This window comes from Paraphaeosphaeria sporulosa (genome assembly GCF_001642045.1).
Source record: "Paraphaeosphaeria sporulosa strain AP3s5-JAC2a unplaced genomic scaffold CC84scaffold_1, whole genome shotgun sequence".
Taxonomy (NCBI): Eukaryota; Fungi; Ascomycota; class Dothideomycetes; order Pleosporales; family Didymosphaeriaceae; genus Paraphaeosphaeria; species Paraphaeosphaeria sporulosa.
The window spans coordinates 1,954,251-1,971,502 of NW_017253360.1; the positions used below are offsets into that span (position 1 = coordinate 1,954,251).

General features: G+C 52.4%; 6 protein-coding genes across 6 annotated transcripts; 4 read left to right on the plus strand and 2 right to left on the minus strand.

Moving 5' to 3' along the window:
• Positions 1 to 172: 172 nt before the first annotated feature.
• CC84DRAFT_55447 (ubiquitin-conjugating enzyme E2 Q2) lies at positions 173 to 4,577 on the plus strand. Its single transcript, XM_018186676.1, has 5 exons — positions 173 to 314; positions 458 to 1,978; positions 2,102 to 2,833; positions 2,982 to 4,084; positions 4,138 to 4,577. The coding sequence occupies exons 1-5, from the start codon at positions 254 to 256 to the stop codon at positions 4,381 to 4,383; spliced, it is 3,663 nt and encodes a 1,220-aa protein (XP_018042203.1). The 5' UTR covers positions 173 to 253; the 3' UTR covers positions 4,384 to 4,577.
• An 804-nt stretch (positions 4,578 to 5,381) lies between these two features.
• CC84DRAFT_1192244 (aquaporin) lies at positions 5,382 to 7,159 on the plus strand (the record flags this gene model as incomplete). The annotated part of the gene is made up of 5 exons (XM_018181236.1): positions 5,382 to 5,443; positions 5,943 to 6,268; positions 6,323 to 6,707; positions 6,758 to 6,931; positions 6,983 to 7,159. The coding sequence occupies exons 1-5, from the start codon at positions 5,408 to 5,410 to the stop codon at positions 7,157 to 7,159; spliced, it is 1,098 nt and encodes a 365-aa protein (XP_018042204.1). The 5' UTR covers positions 5,382 to 5,407.
• A 171-nt stretch (positions 7,160 to 7,330) lies between these two features.
• CC84DRAFT_1159274 (CDC45-like protein) lies at positions 7,331 to 10,473 on the plus strand. The gene is made up of 2 exons (XM_018177181.1): positions 7,331 to 8,475; positions 8,526 to 10,473. The coding sequence occupies exons 1-2, from the start codon at positions 7,693 to 7,695 to the stop codon at positions 10,299 to 10,301; spliced, it is 2,559 nt and encodes an 852-aa protein (XP_018042205.1). The 5' UTR covers positions 7,331 to 7,692; the 3' UTR covers positions 10,302 to 10,473.
• A 1,229-nt stretch (positions 10,474 to 11,702) lies between these two features.
• Positions 11,703 to 12,994, minus strand: CC84DRAFT_1200998 (uncharacterized protein). The gene is made up of 2 exons (XM_018181698.1): positions 12,817 to 12,994; positions 11,703 to 12,765 (listed from the first exon to the last, which is right to left on the minus strand). The coding sequence occupies exons 1-2, from the start codon at positions 12,911 to 12,913 to the stop codon at positions 11,822 to 11,824; spliced, it is 1,041 nt and encodes a 346-aa protein (XP_018042206.1). The 5' UTR covers positions 12,914 to 12,994; the 3' UTR covers positions 11,703 to 11,821.
• Positions 12,995 to 13,348: 354 nt separating this feature from the next.
• Positions 13,349 to 14,771, plus strand: CC84DRAFT_1225487 (zinc-binding oxidoreductase CipB; the record flags this gene model as incomplete). Its single annotated transcript, XM_018183571.1, has 2 exons — positions 13,349 to 13,522; positions 13,574 to 14,771. 2 exons carry the CDS (start codon positions 13,349 to 13,351, stop codon positions 14,441 to 14,443), a joined length of 1,044 nt encoding a protein of 347 aa, XP_018042207.1. The 3' UTR covers positions 14,444 to 14,771.
• CC84DRAFT_55527 (uncharacterized protein) lies at positions 14,525 to 15,898 on the minus strand. Its single transcript, XM_018186677.1, has 2 exons — positions 15,142 to 15,898; positions 14,525 to 15,090 (listed from the first exon to the last, which is right to left on the minus strand). Exons 1-2 carry the CDS (start codon positions 15,686 to 15,688, stop codon positions 14,606 to 14,608), a joined length of 1,032 nt encoding a protein of 343 aa, XP_018042208.1. The 5' UTR covers positions 15,689 to 15,898; the 3' UTR covers positions 14,525 to 14,605.
• Positions 15,899 to 17,252: the final 1,354 nt, after the last annotated feature.

Here is a 17,252-nt window from a genome sequence, read left to right on the forward strand (position 1 = left end):
TCCCTTCCGTCCCCTTCTCAACCATCCTCTCGTCCATGTGTTGGTCCCTGCGTTTCTGTTGAAGGGCGTGCCTGCTCTTTCCGTTCTTGACTGACGCAGTAAGCCACGGACAGCTTCACTAGGACTGGCCCTGTGCCGAATCTAACCCTGGCTCTGTCTGCACTCACCTCGACACTCGTCTGCTCACGCCTGCTTTGGCGCCCGCGCGCTCGACAACACCACCAAATCAGACCTTCTCGATTGCGCGCCCAGCATGCCTCGTCGGCAGTACATCGCCGACCTGAAGAAGGCCCAGACAGGCGTGTCGATCGCCGGTAAGTCTCTCCCTCGACTCAGACCACCGTGGGTCATGCAATGTCCGCCATGTCTGCACAAACTTGATTGTATCTCTACTTCTGAGCTATCTATGCCCAGCTGGGCCCCATCGCTTCGAGTAAAAGTCACTCACTAAATGTAGGCATTTCCAATGTTCAGACTGGAGGCGATGACGGAGAGTTTACCTTCCTTTGCTTGGCCGACGGCAAACAGTACGAATTCTCAGCACTTATTCCCGACGTCTCCGAATATCCTTCAAGTCACATGTACATGTTGATCGCCCCTGACGACGCTCCTGGGCCAGTTGCGAACGCTCTCTCCGGCATCGCAGAGTCGGCGTTTGGCAAATCCGTTGAGCAACTACTGGAGCTTACATCGCGGAAGCTCGAATCTACAGACGATGACGGTGACCACCAAATGTTAAACTCGCAAGACGTTGGTACGGCAGAAGAGGATTCCGATGACGACGACGTGGACGACTTCTTTCCCGATGACGATGAGATTCAGAAGCCTTTCTCCATGCAGGCCCATCTTGCGTCCACACAGGACCATATGGAATCATCCTCCAGGTTTCGATCCCGCATTCGATCTGATCTTCTGAGCGCCAGGGTAGCCGGTTTCAAAGTAGGCCACCAGGGTGCGCTACTAGAGGGTGGTGCGTGTTATGTGTCCATCTCCTGCCGTATAGCAAAGCTAGGCATATCCGAAGAGGCCATGCAAGCTTGGCAGGTGCAGCCGCAAGAATACCTCGTCGTCGTCATTGCTTATCCCAATGGCTACAAGAATATGTCCGACATGGAGGGCTATGATGTGGCTGCTGCTCGTCGTCATTTCGGTGTCAAAATCGGGATCAGCAACACGTACAAGCCAACCTTGCAGGAGGCTGTCCAGGCTTTCACCAAGCTCAGTAAAGAGGAAGAAATGAAACGCGAGAAAGAGCTAGAGGGAGATCAAAATGGCGCATCTCAATCCCAAGGCGCGGCAATGCACAAGGGTTTCCGGAACTCCTTCATCTCCCGTCCGCTCCATGACCTCTTGGAAAATAGGTTCCCCCAGCTGCTCAAGTTTCGATATAACGGCATGTCATGGAACGGCGCTGAGGAGTTCTATCACGACTCCCTCGGCTCTCACAAGTCTTCCGATTTGGGCTTAGAAGACAAGTACATGACTGCCGAAGCGGTCAGCACGGCTTATCCCGCAATCGTTACAGCGGATCATATCGCTGATTCATGGACTGGTGGAGAGCACTCACTTCCATTAGTGTGTATGCAATTCGTTCTGCGCCACTTTGTGCGCTGTACAGAGTTCTGTCTCATCTGCTTCCGCAAAATGCCAGATGACTTGCAGGCTATCAAGCCATACGTATGTGAGCAGCCGCTCTGCCTATATCAGTACATGTCACTTGGTTTCGGGCCTAGTATCGAACACGAGATTCTATCACAACCTAAGGTCGTTGATCTGCTTATTAGCTTCTGCTATACAAGCGCGCTATCCAACAAGCTAAACGACTTTCCCACCGGGTTGAGCCTCATGGTCCCTCCATCATCCGCCTATGAGGGCGACTACACAAGCGCCCAGCAGTACACGTACAACACGTATCCACAGAATCAGACTCATCTGGCATCGCAGGCAGCTGCAACAGGTGGTGCAGATGTGAAGCCAGGTAAGCTATTGAACAACATTCGCGCATGTTCCTATACAGACATCACTCAGTTCCACCTGATCAGTGCGCGCTCTTCGCAGCCGCATCAGAGTCTTCCGTGTAGTTGCTGACATTATGCACAAGAAACTTTAAAATTCAACGCTGCAACGAAAGAAATCATGTTTGACGCACCGGAAGTGAAATGTCCCTTCAGGGCAGGCGACTGGCTTGTCATCCGTCTAAACAACGATAAGGCCAAAGCACTGCACTGCCGTGTAACCGAGACATATTTCTACCCAACCATCAAAGTTGCTGAGCCCATTGTGCCGACCACTTCACAATTCACAGGCCAGGAGAATGGCTTCCCGACGAAGAAGCCCACAACTCCCGCACCAGCACCTCAGGTCGAGCAGGCAGAGAACGTTTTCAGGCAGGCGTCTTTCTACATGTACGATCAAAACTTTGACTCACTTTCAGTGACCCACAAGCGCGAGGGTATATATGCCTTGCTCGATCTATTGCCTAGTGTCGATGACATGAGGAAATATCTCCAGCGCAAGAAACAGTCAACGCTGAGTTCTTGGGTGGATCGGTTGTCTCCTGCAGCTCTTGGCGTGCTGCGTTGGATCATAGCCTCCAATAGAGCTTGCATTATGCAAGTGGAGGATCCTAATGCATCGGGTGTTGGGAGTCAAGAGCGTCTCTGTGGTATGTCCGGCTGGACACAGTTCCGCTTTGCGATGGGTGCTCCGGACAAAGAGCGCCGCTTCGTGCAGGCTGTTCGGGACACATCTCATCGACTGGCCCTCGAGCATGACACATTGTTCGCTTGGCATGGCAGCCCCCTCCACAACTGGCATAGCATCATCCGCGAAGGTATGTGTACATCGTAGACAGGTACCGAGGGGCCCGGAGATTTCAGAAGTCCAGCATATGCGAATGTTGCAACGTGCTCTGCATTCGGCCTAAAATTCTCCATTATGGGTCTACATCTTGGATTGATAATTCTGACTTCGTAATCTAGGTCTACACTTCAAAGATACCGCTCATGGCCGAGCATACGGACACGGTGTTTACCACTCTCTCGACGTCAACACGAGCTTAGGCTATTCTAACGTCTATGGAGGGATGTCCGGCAGCGGATGGCCCATGAGCGACCTGCGTGTCTCCCAGGCCTTGGCCTTGAATGAAATCGTCAATGCTCCTAAGGAGTTTGTGAGCTCGAACCCTCATCTTGTTGTTGCCCAATTGGACTGGATCCAGACTCGGTATCTCTTCGTTCAGACGCGGAATCCGGACTATGCCATTCCATCTGCACTGAAAAAGGCCACCAAAGAGGTGGTCCCGACGAGTCCGATACCACAAGACAGCTCGTACACCCCTCGCGGTGTGTCTGGCCAATTGGTCATCCCACGATCCGCTATTCCGAGCCACCGTGGGCAGGGGGCTCGCACAGCTGATCAGTCTGCTAAGCGTCGCAAGACTGCGACCGGTGCAGGCTTCGCCGATCCGATCGAGCTCGACGCAGACGATGATGGAGCTAGTGTAGCTACGTTGGAAGAGGATCGGTTGATCTTCAACGAGGATGCTCTCACACCTCAGCAGGAAACCCTCCACGCGGGTATCATCACGCCAACTCCTTCAAAGGGGAAGGGAAAGGTTACCTCAGGCTTCTTCTCTAGGATGATCGGCACAAAATCATCTCCCCCGCCACCTATCAAAGTCTTGACTGACTATGTACCGGGCAAACTCGACTATAGTCTCCTACAGATGCTTGCGCGACCAGCCTGGGCCACGCCATCAGCTACTCGTCGTCTGATGCAAGATTTCAAAGCGGTCATTGCTATTCAAAATAGGACACCACTTCATGAGTTAGGTTGGCACATTGACGAAGAGAAGATGGAGAATATGTACCAGTGGATTGTAGAGCTGCATTCTTTCGACCCAGAGCTTCCGCTAGCGCAGGATATGAAGAAGAGGGGAATCACAAGCGTTGTGCTAGAGATGCGATTCGGGAAAGACTACCCAATGTCTCCACCGTTCGTCCGTGTCATCAAGCCACGCTTTTTGGGCTTCAATCAGGGTGGAGGTGGTCATGTTACTGCAGGTGGTGCTCTTTGTATGGAGGTATGTCTTGGTCCAGCTCCTTCCATACTGGAATCGATTGCTAACTCTATCAGCTTCTCACGAATAATGGCTGGAGCGCGGTGTCTACGATCGAATCAGTCCTGCTACAGGTACGCATGGCCATGAGCTCTGTCGATCCCAAACCTGCACGTCTCGAGAACGCCAGCCGTACAGACTACGGTGTTGGCGAAGCCATGGATGCGTATATTCGCGCCTGCACCGCGCACGGCTGGAAAGTGCCAGATGGTTTTAGGGAGATGGCCTTGGGTGGCGCTGTGCCAGGATCCATGTACTTCTAGCCTCATGTCCTTCCTTCCTGAGTTTTCTGTCTGAGCTGCTCTATCCAATGATCACGGAGCAATGACCTTTAAGGGCGCAAAACTTTTGCAGAGAAGCCCTACCATGAGGGGTTTTTGGTGTCGACGGGTTCGAACATAGCATTATCACGGCGCGTTGGTGGTCAAGGGCAACCTCCACACTTTTCAAGACGATAAGCTTTGGGTCTAGAGACCGCTAGTTGGTGGTGGTACTGCTCGTTGGTAACAACGCATCATGGCTAAGACGGTCTCAAGGGACACATCACGTATACAATGATCTTCTGAACTGTCCTCCTTTGACTTGCGATACGAATCAAAATATAGGCGCACAGGACACGCGCACTTTGTTCGATATGCGTTGCATGGCTCTCTACACCCCGCTTCTTCTTGTGAAGGGCAATAGCCATGAGTATGCTGCAGTCAAGTAGCACGCGGTTGAGGGTGTAGCTAAAGCATCGACTAGGCTACATAGAAGGACAAGGTAAACGGCGCTATTCTCAACGTGGATGGCATGGTAGCAATACCGAGATAAAGGGTGCCTTTGAGTTACTGTCGTTAGCTCGTAGCGTGCTTGAGCCGCCTTACAAACACTATCGCAAACATGATCGACGATGGCAATATTGTTACGCGGCAAATACTTCGTTACCTAGGTAGCCCCCTTTGCTGTCCAAGGCACAGTTTATCATTTACAGAAATTGGAATTGCAATTGAACATAGATGGTTTCGCAAAAGACGGTGGCAAAGTCTTACTACAGTCTAAGCATATGAGACAACACACATAAAAAAGGGCACACGTCGAGTTTTGCAGAGATGATGTTGCATCAAACACGATCTCCAGAGCATCGGAGATCTCGGGAATAGCTTGCAATGCAGTAGTGCTTGAACGATACCACATTCCGTATCGCGCCGAAAGCTATGCAGGGGAGACTGCAATCATAGCCCACCCGGGCCCACTCAGATAAAATTCCGCGGATGCACAAAGATGCGATTTTGAAGAAATACTGAAATGCCATGTATCCACTATTGCCACAGCCTTCCTCATGTATGAGCACTAGCTCCTCGTGACGAGAGGGCCGAAACAGAGTTTTGCAGGGGTTATCGACCTACTCAACCAACGTCATTCTTCGGCTTACGAACCGAGGTGAAGCTGCCCCGTTTCTCCAAAGGCAACTGCTCGTAAGTCTGCATTGTGATGGGAATTTCTTTGATTCATCTGTGATTGCTAGATGCTTCAATAAGACGATGTATCTATTCGCAGAACAACGACCATCGGGGGTTGTGCAAACGACGTACCCTAACTTGCCCGTGGACAATGGCATTAACGGGGTGGTGGAGCCATGCCATTCTGTGACCCATCTTTCCCAGCTATTGACTTTTTTCCATAAGACCCATAGCTGTAGACCCACTTCACATCGTAGCAATCGTACTTAAGACTGCCAAATGCCATAGCGGGACCACCAAAAAGAACCAAGTCTTCACTTCGTTGGAGCATTCTTTCAACCAGGCCCATACAAAGTGGTTCTTATTGCGAGCACTTGTAGGCTTCTGCAAGTTTCCACCGACGGCTAGAGCACGCGTCAAGTTCCACCTCCACCAAGGGCTTCCCTTCAATGCGCCATCATCGCACCAGTCTCGGACTGCACCCTCTCGCACCACTCCAAGACGACCATGCAAAGCACGAACGACAGGACCTCTTTTGGTCTCGAGTACGCACCACTCTTCGGGAACCCTTTTCCGAATTCTGGGGCACAGTCATCATGATATCGTTTGGCAATGGCTCGATTGCACAGGTCCTCTTGTCGACAGGTCAAACCTCAGGAGCACCCGGTGGAAGTGGATTTGGCAACTATCAAAGTGTAAATTGGGGGTAGGTTAATTGATTGAGCTCTTCCATTCTTCTTGCTAAATCTTGGATCTGCAGCTGGGGCCTCGGGGTCATGCTTGGGATTTATGTGGCTGGCGATAGCGGTGCCTACTTGAACCCGGCCATCACTTTTTCGAACTGCCTTTACCGGCAGCTACCGTGGCGGCGGTTCCCTGCTTACTTTACAGCCCAGCTGCTCGGCAGTATGGTCGGCTCATGCATCGTATACGCCAATTATATCAGCGCCATCGACTACTACGAGGGTGGACATGGAATGCGTACAGTGCCACCGGCGCCCAAGGCTACAGCTGGGATTTTCGCTACGTACCCGCAACCATTCGTGACGAAAGCGAGTCAATTCTTCTCCGAGTTCATTGCGAGCGCGATTCTCATGTTTGTTATCTTTGCACTCAAGGACCGCGCCAACATGGGAATGGCAAAGGTAAGGAAAATCCATGTACATGTCCCCGCTCCTGCTGACGCGGTGGACAGAGCGATCAATGGTTCCCATTCATGCTCCTGTTCCTCGTCTTCGGCATGGGATCATGTTTTGGCTGGGAAACCGGATATGCACTCAACCTTGCTCGCGACCTTGGACCTCGCCTCATGTCGTATGCTCTGGGGTATGGGTCCGAGGTGTGGTCGGCGGGCGGATACTATTTCTGGGTAAGAAGACGGTAGTGGCAATCAAACGTAAAGCATTGCTAACGCTGTCAGATTCCCATGGTCGCACCGTGGCTCGGATGCATATTTGGCGGGTTCCTTTACGATGCCTTCATTTATACGGGCCAAAGCCCGGTCAATGCACCGTTTCTGGGACTGTCCCATTTCTTCCATCCGAGGAGGGAGGTGCGTGCGAAGCTGCAGGCAGAAAAGGATTTGCAGATGGTGTAACAGCACCCTGGCGTAAGGCGGATGAGTAGAGGTGGTGGCTGAAGGGTGGCTGAAGGGTGGCTGAAGGGTGGCTGAAGGGGATGGCTGGGGTTGACTCTCTTCGTTTCCGACGCATCTGTTTTTAAAGCGAGCATTCCAGCGGATGACGAAAGTGACGAATTCATGAACATGTACAGCAATTGATCCTGACACGCCAGCATGGGCTCGGAATAGGAGCTCGAGGTGTCGCTGCGGGATCCGTGTGCGCGTAGCGGGCCAGCGCTGCACAACCGTCACTGTGGCGCTAGGCGATGGTGGGCATTAGCGCCTCGTGGACGCGTTCTCGCTCCCGCAGCGCGCATCCTCGCGTGCTGGCATCGCCCTCGTGCAAGCTCCCGCAACACTCGAGACCAATTGCTTGCCCGTCCCGCTCCACCTGCACCTTGCCCTCCCTATCGTTTGGGCGCCTGCCGAGCAATGAGCTGCCACTAGCTGCGAGTGCTTCGATAGCCCACCGGACGCGTCTTGCAGCGCGCCCGCACTCCTTGTCCGCCATGTACCTCCCCCGGAGCCTGATCGCCCAGCTGTACCAGAACCTCACCAAACGAAACCATGCCGCCGCTCCTCCCGTACTGTTGCTCGTCGCCCTCGAACCCGACGCGCTGTGCGCGTGCCGCATCCTCACCGCGTTGCTGCGACGCGATTATGTTCCGCACAAGATCCAGCCCATCGCGGGCTACGGTGACTTGAGCCGCGCCGCCGATGGCCTGATCAGGCCCATGCGCACTACACACGGAGGCAGCGGGGGTGTTGTCGTGTGCTTGGGCGTGGGCGGCATGGTGGATCTCGAAGAGATATTCGGCATGGAGGTCGACGAGGCCGGGAACGGGGGCACAGGCGGCGTGGAGGTATGGCTCATGGATGCAAGGCGCCCGTGGAATCTGTCCAACGTGTTCGGTACGCCCGTTGCCCAGGACCCAGCTACGGGAGACTGGGTGAGGAAAAGAGCAGGTGTGGAGAAGGCAAGGCTACAGAAAAATTACAACTCCTCCAAAGGCGGCATCATAGTCTTCGATGACGGCGACATCGAAGAGGAGCTGGAGAGCGAGCGCCAGGCCTACTGTGCGCTCGAAGAAATGCCCGAGCTGGGCGAAGAAGCAGAATCAGACGACGAGGGTGAGCAAGGACACGAACATGATCAAGAGCACAATGCAGAGGCCGACGAGCCTCCCTCGGGGCAGGCTCCTAAGAAAAGAAAGTCATGGAGCGGGGCCGAGGACTCGGACGAGGACATGTCTGACGACGAACGCCCAGCCCAGCGGCGGAGAAGTAATTCGGTAAGTTCTGGTTCTGCTTTCTGCATCATGTCAGTCTGACAGACGTACAGGGTGCATCGATACCCTCAACCCCCGAACGAAGACCACCACGACGCGGCCTCATGATCTTGGGCGGCTCATCAGACTTCTCGCGCTCCGATTCGCGAAGTAGATCAACATCGCCTGCGGTCGCGGCACCAAAGGAGCAGTCGATCAAAGGCCTCCGAAGGCAGCTCATGGCCATGCGCGAAAAACATGACAAGACCCTCCAAAAGTACTACGATCAAGGAGCCTCATATTCCGAGCCCGTCTCGTCCCTCGTCTACTCGTTGGCATCGGAGCTCGGTAGAGAAGATAACGACCTTCTCTGGAACGCCATCGTTGGAGTCAGCAGCCTCGAGCTCTACGGTCGAACAGGCAGTGGGGTAGGCCTCAACCCTCTCTCGGCGGCTGGTGGCTCAGCAGGCTGGAACGGTGATCGAGGAGAACGCATACGCTCCGTGCTGCGTGACGAAGTCCGTCGTCTGAATCCTGTCGATATCAAAGACTTGGCTCGTGAGGCCACGATGGGTGATTCAACAGGTGTCATTCCCACCAGTGCCCGCTCCGCGACAGACAAGTCGATAAGACTATCACCCGAACCGCGTTTCCTGCTCCTACGGCACTGGAGCTTATACGAGAGCATGCAACACTCGCCATATCTCTCCGCTAGACTGCACCTCTGGAACGAATCTGGAAAACGCCGGTTGGACAAATTGCTTGCTAAGATGGGCCTGAGTCTCGCACAATCCAAGCAATATTACACTCACATGGACATGGACTTGAAGAAAGGCCTGCGCGAACGTCTTCTAAGATTTGCTCCCATGTACGGACTTGACGGTCTAGTTCCGCCAGCACCTCGAGGCGGCGACTCCAAAGACGGATGGGGCTTCGTTCGCTGCTGGGGTTGGAAAGCTTGTCTCTCTGCCATTGATACCGGCGTGATCCTTGGTGCCATTCTAGAAGTAGGCGATGCAAAGTCGCTCTCTGCTTCCTCCTTAGACTCTTTCAATTTTGTCGGTACCCAAGACCACTCTGAGCAGGCTCTCGATTCCTCAACCGAAGCACAGGACCGCATTACAGCCCGCTTTTACACCGCTTACGACGCCCTCGCTGACATAGACACCCTCACTGCACACATCTCGACTGCGCAACATTTGCATAAAGCCATTCTTCGCACAGGCACAGCACTGATTGAGAAGAAACAGATACGGCACTTGAAAGCGTTTCGCATGGCTGTCGTGAAAGAAGGTCCAGATGTGCAACTTTTCACTCATTCGGGTGCCCTGACAAAACTGGCGCTATGGGTTGCAGAAGCAATTGTCGAGCAGAACGGAACCAAGGGCCGGAACAGAGGTAGCGAGCTGGTCATGGCTGGTCTGGACGAAAGACAGGGTCGGTACGTCGTGGTCGGCCTCGGCGGAGGTGGCGCTACCGAATCGGCAAAGGAACGCATTGCGAAGCGCGAGAAGAAGAACAGGGAGCGTGAACAGAAGAAGGCCGCAAAAAATGCAGAAAGGGAACGTAAGCGGCAAGCCAGAATCGCGCGCCTTGAAGCCGCAGGCCTAGAAGAAGACGAGGTTGAGGACTCGGAAGAGGAGGAATCGGAAGACGATGACGAAAGCGAAGACGAAGAAGACGTCAGCAAAAGTGGACGCAACAGATTCGGCAATGCTTTCCAGGAAGTCGTTAGGGAGACTGGTGCGAGGGTCCGCATGGATAGTTTTGAGGCGTGCGTCATTGAGATAAAGAAGGAGGACCTGAGCGGATTCTTGGAGCGGCTGAGTATGAAAGCTGTGGTTGGCTAAGCAATTTTCAGATATCCATGACATGAGACATGGTACATAGGGCAGCAGGGTCATGATCATTACTATGTTGGCGGCATGAATGGCGTTGTGGTTTTCTGCTTCATGTACGCGTGCAGCGAACGGGGTGGTCTCCGTGGTAGAGTAGCATGACCAAGCATTTGTAGCGCAATTCGTAGGCTCTAATCATTATTATCTACAACCCACATTTTTCAGCCCCGTACTTGTAGGTGCTACAATTGGGAGCAAGATGCTGTTGTCTCGATCAGCAGAAGAGTTCGTTTCCACTAGTGCACGTACCGACAGTTTCCACACATGACACCAACCGTGCTTGTATTTCAAGCCACCGAGGAATGACACGTATCAGAGCGTCCAGCTCTTCCCAGCCGTCCAGATATAAGGGTAAAGATGGGTTCAAGTGCTATGATAACTGCGATCTGAAAACGCGCTCGCGGAGGATGGGGAATTTATGTAGGTGGTCGATTGTACGTCTTGACTGCTTAGTTTCAATCGTTGGGATGGTGGCTCTTCAACGACTTCGGGATTCACAAGTGATCAATGGTTGATAGCGTAGTCTGTTGAGTGGGCGAACGCTGGTGGGACCAGATGCAGACATGCGTGGGGTTTGACCATCACATTGTGAAACTCATGAATAATATCAGCCTGACATTCGTCGACTCCGGAATTCAAACACGCCTTCGCGAGACCAAACGATACAGGGTGCCAATACATCTTCACGAACTAGGTATGTTGACTTGAGAGGATTGATGCCATTAGTCTAATGAGCACTGCAGAAAATTGCCCGTGCATTGTACTACTGGTTCAACTTCCTGGGCCTTGCTATTATCCTAATCACTGGCGGCACCTTTATCGTCCTAGAGAGTACGATAGAAATGTTTGTAGACTGACTCGACAAGTGTCCTATCGGACGAGACAATCCCCGAATGACATATGCACGCCTTGAATGGCACTCCAACACCACATTGCAAATTCATTGTCTCGCATATGGAGGAGCTGGGTACGGCACCTGGTAGAATCATGCAGAAGCATTAATAGTCACCCTGCCTAGGGAGAAGCTGGGCATTGTCAACATCAAGGACGCAAAACACCCAAAGATAGAACATGCTGGGTACAGGCTGCGGCCAGTTCTGACGGATCAAATAATGGTGGATGAACAACATCCTAGTCCTGAAAGTACTGCAGAGACCTCTAAGGGGCGGATATCCAGCGCAAGGGGGGTTTAGAAGAGGATAATGCGAACGCACCTTCAAGTCCGTCCAAGCGGGAGAGCTACGGCCAAAGACCCCGCCCATGACTGACCGCTGCACAGATATAGCGGCGAGAGGCTGTCTGAAATTTATTAGCATAGAATAAGCTCTGTCGCACTGTGTCGCTAAAACCAATCTCGTCAATTGTTTCTACGTCATGGCGTTGGCTCACAGCTCGGGAGATAAGAACCTTTCTCAAGTGAGCGACATCCACCGGCTGGCTTAGTGTAGCAGCAGTCTAGAAGTTAATGCCGCTCACTTCCCTCTCATAGATTGCCACCACTTTGATTGCTGCTCCACTCGTCCTTGCTCTTCAATCAACCATGACCATTTCTCCCAAAACCAATGCTGTACTTCCCAGCTCCTCCGATCCCATGGTAAACCCTCTTCCTTCCCGCGAGACCTCCACACTATCAATCCACCGCGCAGAATATCCTTCTTGAGTTCCGAGCGATTGTAAGCAGGTGGATCCATGGATGCCAGCGTAATGGCGCGCTCGCGAAACCATGGGAACGGTATGGTATCTATGAAGGGGTGATGGGGGTAGCGTATTTGAGCAGGTGTTGGAATTAGATCAGGAGGTACGCGCTCCAATGTAAGGGCAGAAGAGGGCATCAATGCTGTTGGCGAGTACCACGGCGACTGACAGTTCGGTTTCATCAGTTCCTCGATTGACAACCCAATCTTCATGCAGTTGTAGAACACGACTTCGATTTGCGATTGACGGCTAAGAAAGATACCATCTATCGAGGGATCTGGAAGGGGATATATAACCGAGGGGGGACTGTTGCTCGTTAGAGTAGACCAGTTTCCCGTGGCCCATGTAACAGGTCGTCTTTTCTTATCTATTGTCATAGTCGTTTCTTTTTCTATTTTGAGCAATCTGAGACCTGCAATCAGAATCTTGCTCAAGTCAGGCCTTTCCTCCAGTGCGAACTGTACTAATTCGTCGAGATCCGGCGCGTCGTCGCCTCTGAGCAGATGCTTGAGATCTGCGAATGACGATTCGGGTGCAGGAACCGACTGGTCATCTTCCAGGAACTCAAGGTCGATGTCACTCAAGTCTTCGATAACGTCTCCAGATGTTGTTTCAGGGACGTTGTCTGCACCAGTTCCATCTGGCCTACGATCCCTGTCGTTGTTCTGCAAGGCCGTGATTTGACGTTCCAATTGCTCTAATCTTTCTTTGCGCTTCTCTCCTACGATATAAGTCAGCAGTATTAAAGGATCGTCGATGTGCGATAACGAACGGTATGTCTTTTGGGCAGCTCGGTTCTGATTACGCCGTTTCTCTGTCATCCTCCGCTTATATGGAACCTTTTTCTTCGACTGCTGAGCAGGGTCCATTTCGGCTTGCAAGACGTCCGGCCGGATGCGTAAGCCAGAAACCGTGGTGTGAGTCGATTATGGTGCACAAGAGGAAAGAAGGCGGACATTTGATGCGGGAGGTGAGAAATCGCAGTGGCTCTCGTAAGCCATATATTCTGCTTTAGGAATAGCGTAGGTAAGCATCACAGATGTCGGTCGACTCCTCCCTTAAATCCATCGTCCTCCCTAGCAACACACCCTTTGATCGGCGTTTCTACTGTGTATTTTGCAAATGATAACACGATCAATGTCATGGCTTATGCCATTTTCAAGTCCATGCAGGACATTCGCAGCTTTGGATTATAAAGTTTGGAAAGCAAAGCAATCTCCCCTTCTCTGGTTTACCTGTGGGATCTATAAGTACAATGGGTGGTTGAACATCCGAAGTATTTGATCACGTCTAACAGGATAGATATGGAGAACAAAGCAGCGTTCCTCAATTGTACTGGCACGTCCTTAGCCATTCAACATGCACCTTTTCCTCGTCCCGAGGCGCATGAAGTGCTCATCCGCAACCACGCCATTGCCATCAACCCTGTCGACTACAAGATACAAGATACTGGTGTTTTGGTACGAAAATGGCCATACGTATGTCCTTGATCAAATTACTTACATGAACGGACTGATGTTCAAGGGCAGGTTTTGGGTGAGGACATTGCCGGCGAGGTGATCGAAGTGGGATCTGCTGTCACCTCTCTCCAGAAGGGAGATCGCGTTGCAGCATTCGCGATCAACATTGTAACTCAAAATCAGGCCAATGCGGGTTTTCAGCTATACACAACCACGCCTGCATCGATGGCGGTGCGTATCCCCGATAGCGTTGACTTCACGGATGCCGTAGTGTTACCTCTGGGCCTAGCCACGGCGACTGGTGCTCTATTCTCACGCGAGTACCTGGGTATTGCTCCTCCACAGGCATCGCTTCCCGTTCCAACTGGGAGCAAGGACAAGGTGATCCTTATCTGGGGGGGATCGAGCAGCGTTGGATCTTGCGCCGTCCAGCTTTGTGCTGCTGCTGGTCTGACCGTTCTCACCACCTCCTCAACTAAGAATTACGTGTATGCTAAAGACATTGGTGCGGCCGAGACTTTCGACTACAATGACGATGAGGTCGTTGACAAGCTTGTGAAGGCAACGCGAGGGAAAGAAGTTGTTGGAGCCTACGATGCTATCTCTTCGGAAGCCAGCCTGGCGGCCTGCGTTAATTTTCTCTATGCTGTCGGAGGTGGCAAGTTGTCCCTCACACTGGCCGGAACAAAACTCCCGGACATGCCTGAGAGTGTGAAGGCAGTCGCCGGGCGCCCGCCACTTCAAGGCCCCGATGGTGGAGAGCCAATCTGGAGGCAGGTGTGGAAAGATTTCCTCGAGACAGGTCTGCAAAATGGGAAGCTGAAAGCCAAACCTGATGCTCATATACTCAAGGGTGGACTGGAAAGGCTACAGGAGGGTCTTGACCTGGTGCGAAAGGGCGTTTCTGCAAAAAAGATTGTTGTCGACTTGGCAGAGTAATTGTGCCATTTGGACAGGATCGTGAAAGGTACGCATGGGCCAGAACAAGGTTTCAAATTGTATGCAAAGGAAAGATTTAAGATTAAGCACTAGAGACGCCTCTACCTAAACGCCATGTGTAACGACTATTTTCGTGAAAACCTTCTGCCAGGCACACGCAGCTTATATACGGTTCATCTCTACATCCGTAATACTCACATCACCTCTCGTTCTTGCCATTTTTCGATCCTGTTTCCCAGCTTTCTTTGCCGCCTTAATCTGCTTCTTCTCGGCTTTCCTCTCTTTTCTGCTGGGGAACTCGCTCTCCGGGCCTTTCAGTGCAAGACCTGGGTGAATGACAGCCAAGATGAGGATAGCTAGGCTCATTGGAAACGCGTCTAGAGCCAAAGCGTACTTCTCGTGGTAAGGTAGCGGATTATCCACCCCGGCTCCGGCGGAGAACTCGATCAGACGGAAGATGATACGCATGGTGATAAGGGCAAGGGCCGCGTACAGCGCATATGTGACCCACTGCCACCTCTTGCCAAGCCAGCCAGCCCCATTTCTCTCGAAGCGTTGAAGCTCGATCTGGAAGCGAACGATAAGGGCGAAGAAGAGAAGAATGAACAGCTGCTGGACTCCGACGCCTGTCATGTAGATGTTCTTTCCTGGGTGACGTTAGCACAAATTGCCCATTTTCGGCTCAATTAAACACTTGCCTGTCGTCATGGTACTCGCGCTGGCGCCCGGAGACAGCATAAGACCGCCAACGGCTTGAACGAGGAAGGAGAAGACGTCGAGCCACACAAAGTATTTGCCCAAGCTGATCGCTTTGAAACCCCAAACTTTTTTGTTGGGATGGTAGGTCCAGATGAGCCGTCCCGCCGTCATATACACGTAGGCATTCACCCATAAGGGTGCAAGGAGGAAGAGGAGGGTGGCGGTGAATGAAAACGCCTGAGACTGCTGGTCGTGTGCGCCGAGCGCGCGCGTTACGAAGGCGATGAATTCCCATGATACACCCATGATCATGACCCAGGAAAAGCCCTTGCGGAACAGAATAGCAAGGGCGAAGTGTGCGATAAAGAGCATACCGAACAGGGCCGAGAAAGCGACTGCGGCTGCGAACGACGGGGAGTATGCCCACTGAGCATTGCATGCGTCTGGTGGGACAAATCCATACTGTCCTGGTATAGCTGTTGTGCAAAAGGGAGTCGAAGTAGATGTCGTGCCAGTGGTAGACTGGGTCGCGGTCGGCGTTGCCATTATCTCGGTTTCAAGTGGATGATACAGTTGTGAAGTTGCGAGGTTCAGTCCCTGGAGAATGAAGTAATTGTATGACGATATGTTTGGCGGTGTATCTCATACATACCATTCCCCTTCCTTATATATCTATCAGAATCGCTCATATGCGGCTCATCCTGTGCTCTAGCTTAGCAGTCTTGCGCGTCCTCACCAGGCGGACCTCGTATTGTCACGTGTTGTGCTACAACAATTGACGAGCGAACCAATCAAACACCTTGCAGATCTCAATGAAGCATAGGACGTGCTAATTACAACATAAGCAATGCCTACCACAGCCAAGTACATGACATCCGTGCAACTGGGCGGACTAAGCCTCGGGGGCCTTGCGTGGCGCATGTGTTGAGTTGCTCGTCTGATTGCTCGATTCGGTTTAGCCTCTTCTTAGTGCATCTTAGAACAGCCCGACAGGGGCTTAAAGTAGACGAAGGAGCCAATGGCAGCGACAGAGGGCCGAGTCTGTAACATGTCGCGCAAGAGTTGCAAAGGACGCTGACCGACCGTTGATGTGCCTGGTAAGTTTCCTGGTAGGTAAGCATTGTACTCTAAGACTCGAGGAGGTACTGTATCGAGAGCACTGCCCTACTCTGATGAAGCCCGCGCGATACCAAGAAAGTGAAGGACGATGGTGTGAGCTTATGAGCATACGAGAGTGAACCTCCAATCATAAAGGATAATGTACATGTGTTGTCTCGTCCTCGGGAACACTGGTCGACGCCAGCCGTAGGTGCAGACAGGAAGACCTGAGGGTGTCTAGGACTCATGCAACTTGTGAGTGCAGAAGCTGCTTGACAATTGTCTTCAACGCGTTCGTGCACCCGGAGAGAAGACGTAGGTTCTGAGAGCATTCCTACATTTGCGCTACACGACAAGCGGCAAGCGCATCCAAAGTGCTGGTACTAGAAGCTCCGCTAGCTAGTGACCATTCCGGCTCTACGCTCGAACTTCCACACTTCACGTTACCAGGCATTTCTTTGTTCCATCCACCATCTTACCCATTCTCGCATCGATTCCATTGGTGAATCAATTTCGGACATCGGCTATGCGTAGGTGCGAAGCTGCGTTGGTCGAGTGTGTAGAGGAGCCGGACGCGTTATCAACAGGACAGGTAGTCTCGATTGTTGTTAGTGAGGGCGTTACCCAAAACTGGCGCAGAGGCGGCATGGTGAAGGTTTAGAATATCTTGGTCGCACCAACGGGACGAGTAGGATGTGTGTATTTTTTGTATGGCGCCAAACGTGCTCAGCACGTGTGCAGCGGGGCGCCACTTCTTCATATTAACCATGAGCGAGATTGAGCACGTTTCTGCAAACAACCTCGAACTGTCGCGTAGCCGCACCCTGGCACGGTTAATCTGCAGCCACCATGTCTACAACACGGAGGCCATTCAAAATTTCTCAATTACATATTGCGCCGGGCGCCGTCTTTCGCGAAAGTCCACGTTAACACTTTGCAGCTGCTTTGCTTACCCTGGAGGTACCATGGCACGACTCAACGCGCTTTCGGCTGCAATCCTCTTTCTGCCTGC

Excerpts from the sequence above, each read along its gene's own strand:
- CC84DRAFT_55447 (XM_018186676.1), top strand. The coding sequence starts at position 254 with ATGCCTCGTCGGCAGTACATCGCCGACCTGAAGAAGGCCCAGACAGGC. Across the intron at positions 1,979-2,101 it reads TGGTGCAGATGTGAAGCCAG|AAACTTTAAAATTCAACGCT; the intron begins GTAAGCTATTGA and ends ATTATGCACAAG. Across the intron at positions 2,834-2,981 it reads GCATAGCATCATCCGCGAAG|GTCTACACTTCAAAGATACC; the intron begins GTATGTGTACAT and ends TTCGTAATCTAG.
- CC84DRAFT_1159274 (XM_018177181.1), top strand. The coding sequence starts at position 7,693 with ATGTACCTCCCCCGGAGCCTGATCGCCCAGCTGTACCAGAACCTCACC. Across the intron at positions 8,476-8,525 it reads AGCGGCGGAGAAGTAATTCG|GGTGCATCGATACCCTCAAC; the intron begins GTAAGTTCTGGT and ends ACAGACGTACAG.
- CC84DRAFT_55527 (XM_018186677.1), bottom strand. The coding sequence starts at position 15,688 with ATGGCAACGCCGACCGCGACCCAGTCTACCACTGGCACGACATCTACT. Across the intron at positions 15,091-15,141 it reads CGCGAGTACCATGACGACAG|GAAAGAACATCTACATGACA; the intron begins GCAAGTGTTTAA and ends AACGTCACCCAG.
- CC84DRAFT_1200998 (XM_018181698.1), bottom strand. The coding sequence starts at position 12,913 with ATGGACCCTGCTCAGCAGTCGAAGAAAAAGGTTCCATATAAGCGGAGG. Across the intron at positions 12,766-12,816 it reads AGCTGCCCAAAAGACATACC|GAGAGAAGCGCAAAGAAAGA; the intron begins GTTCGTTATCGC and ends CTTATATCGTAG.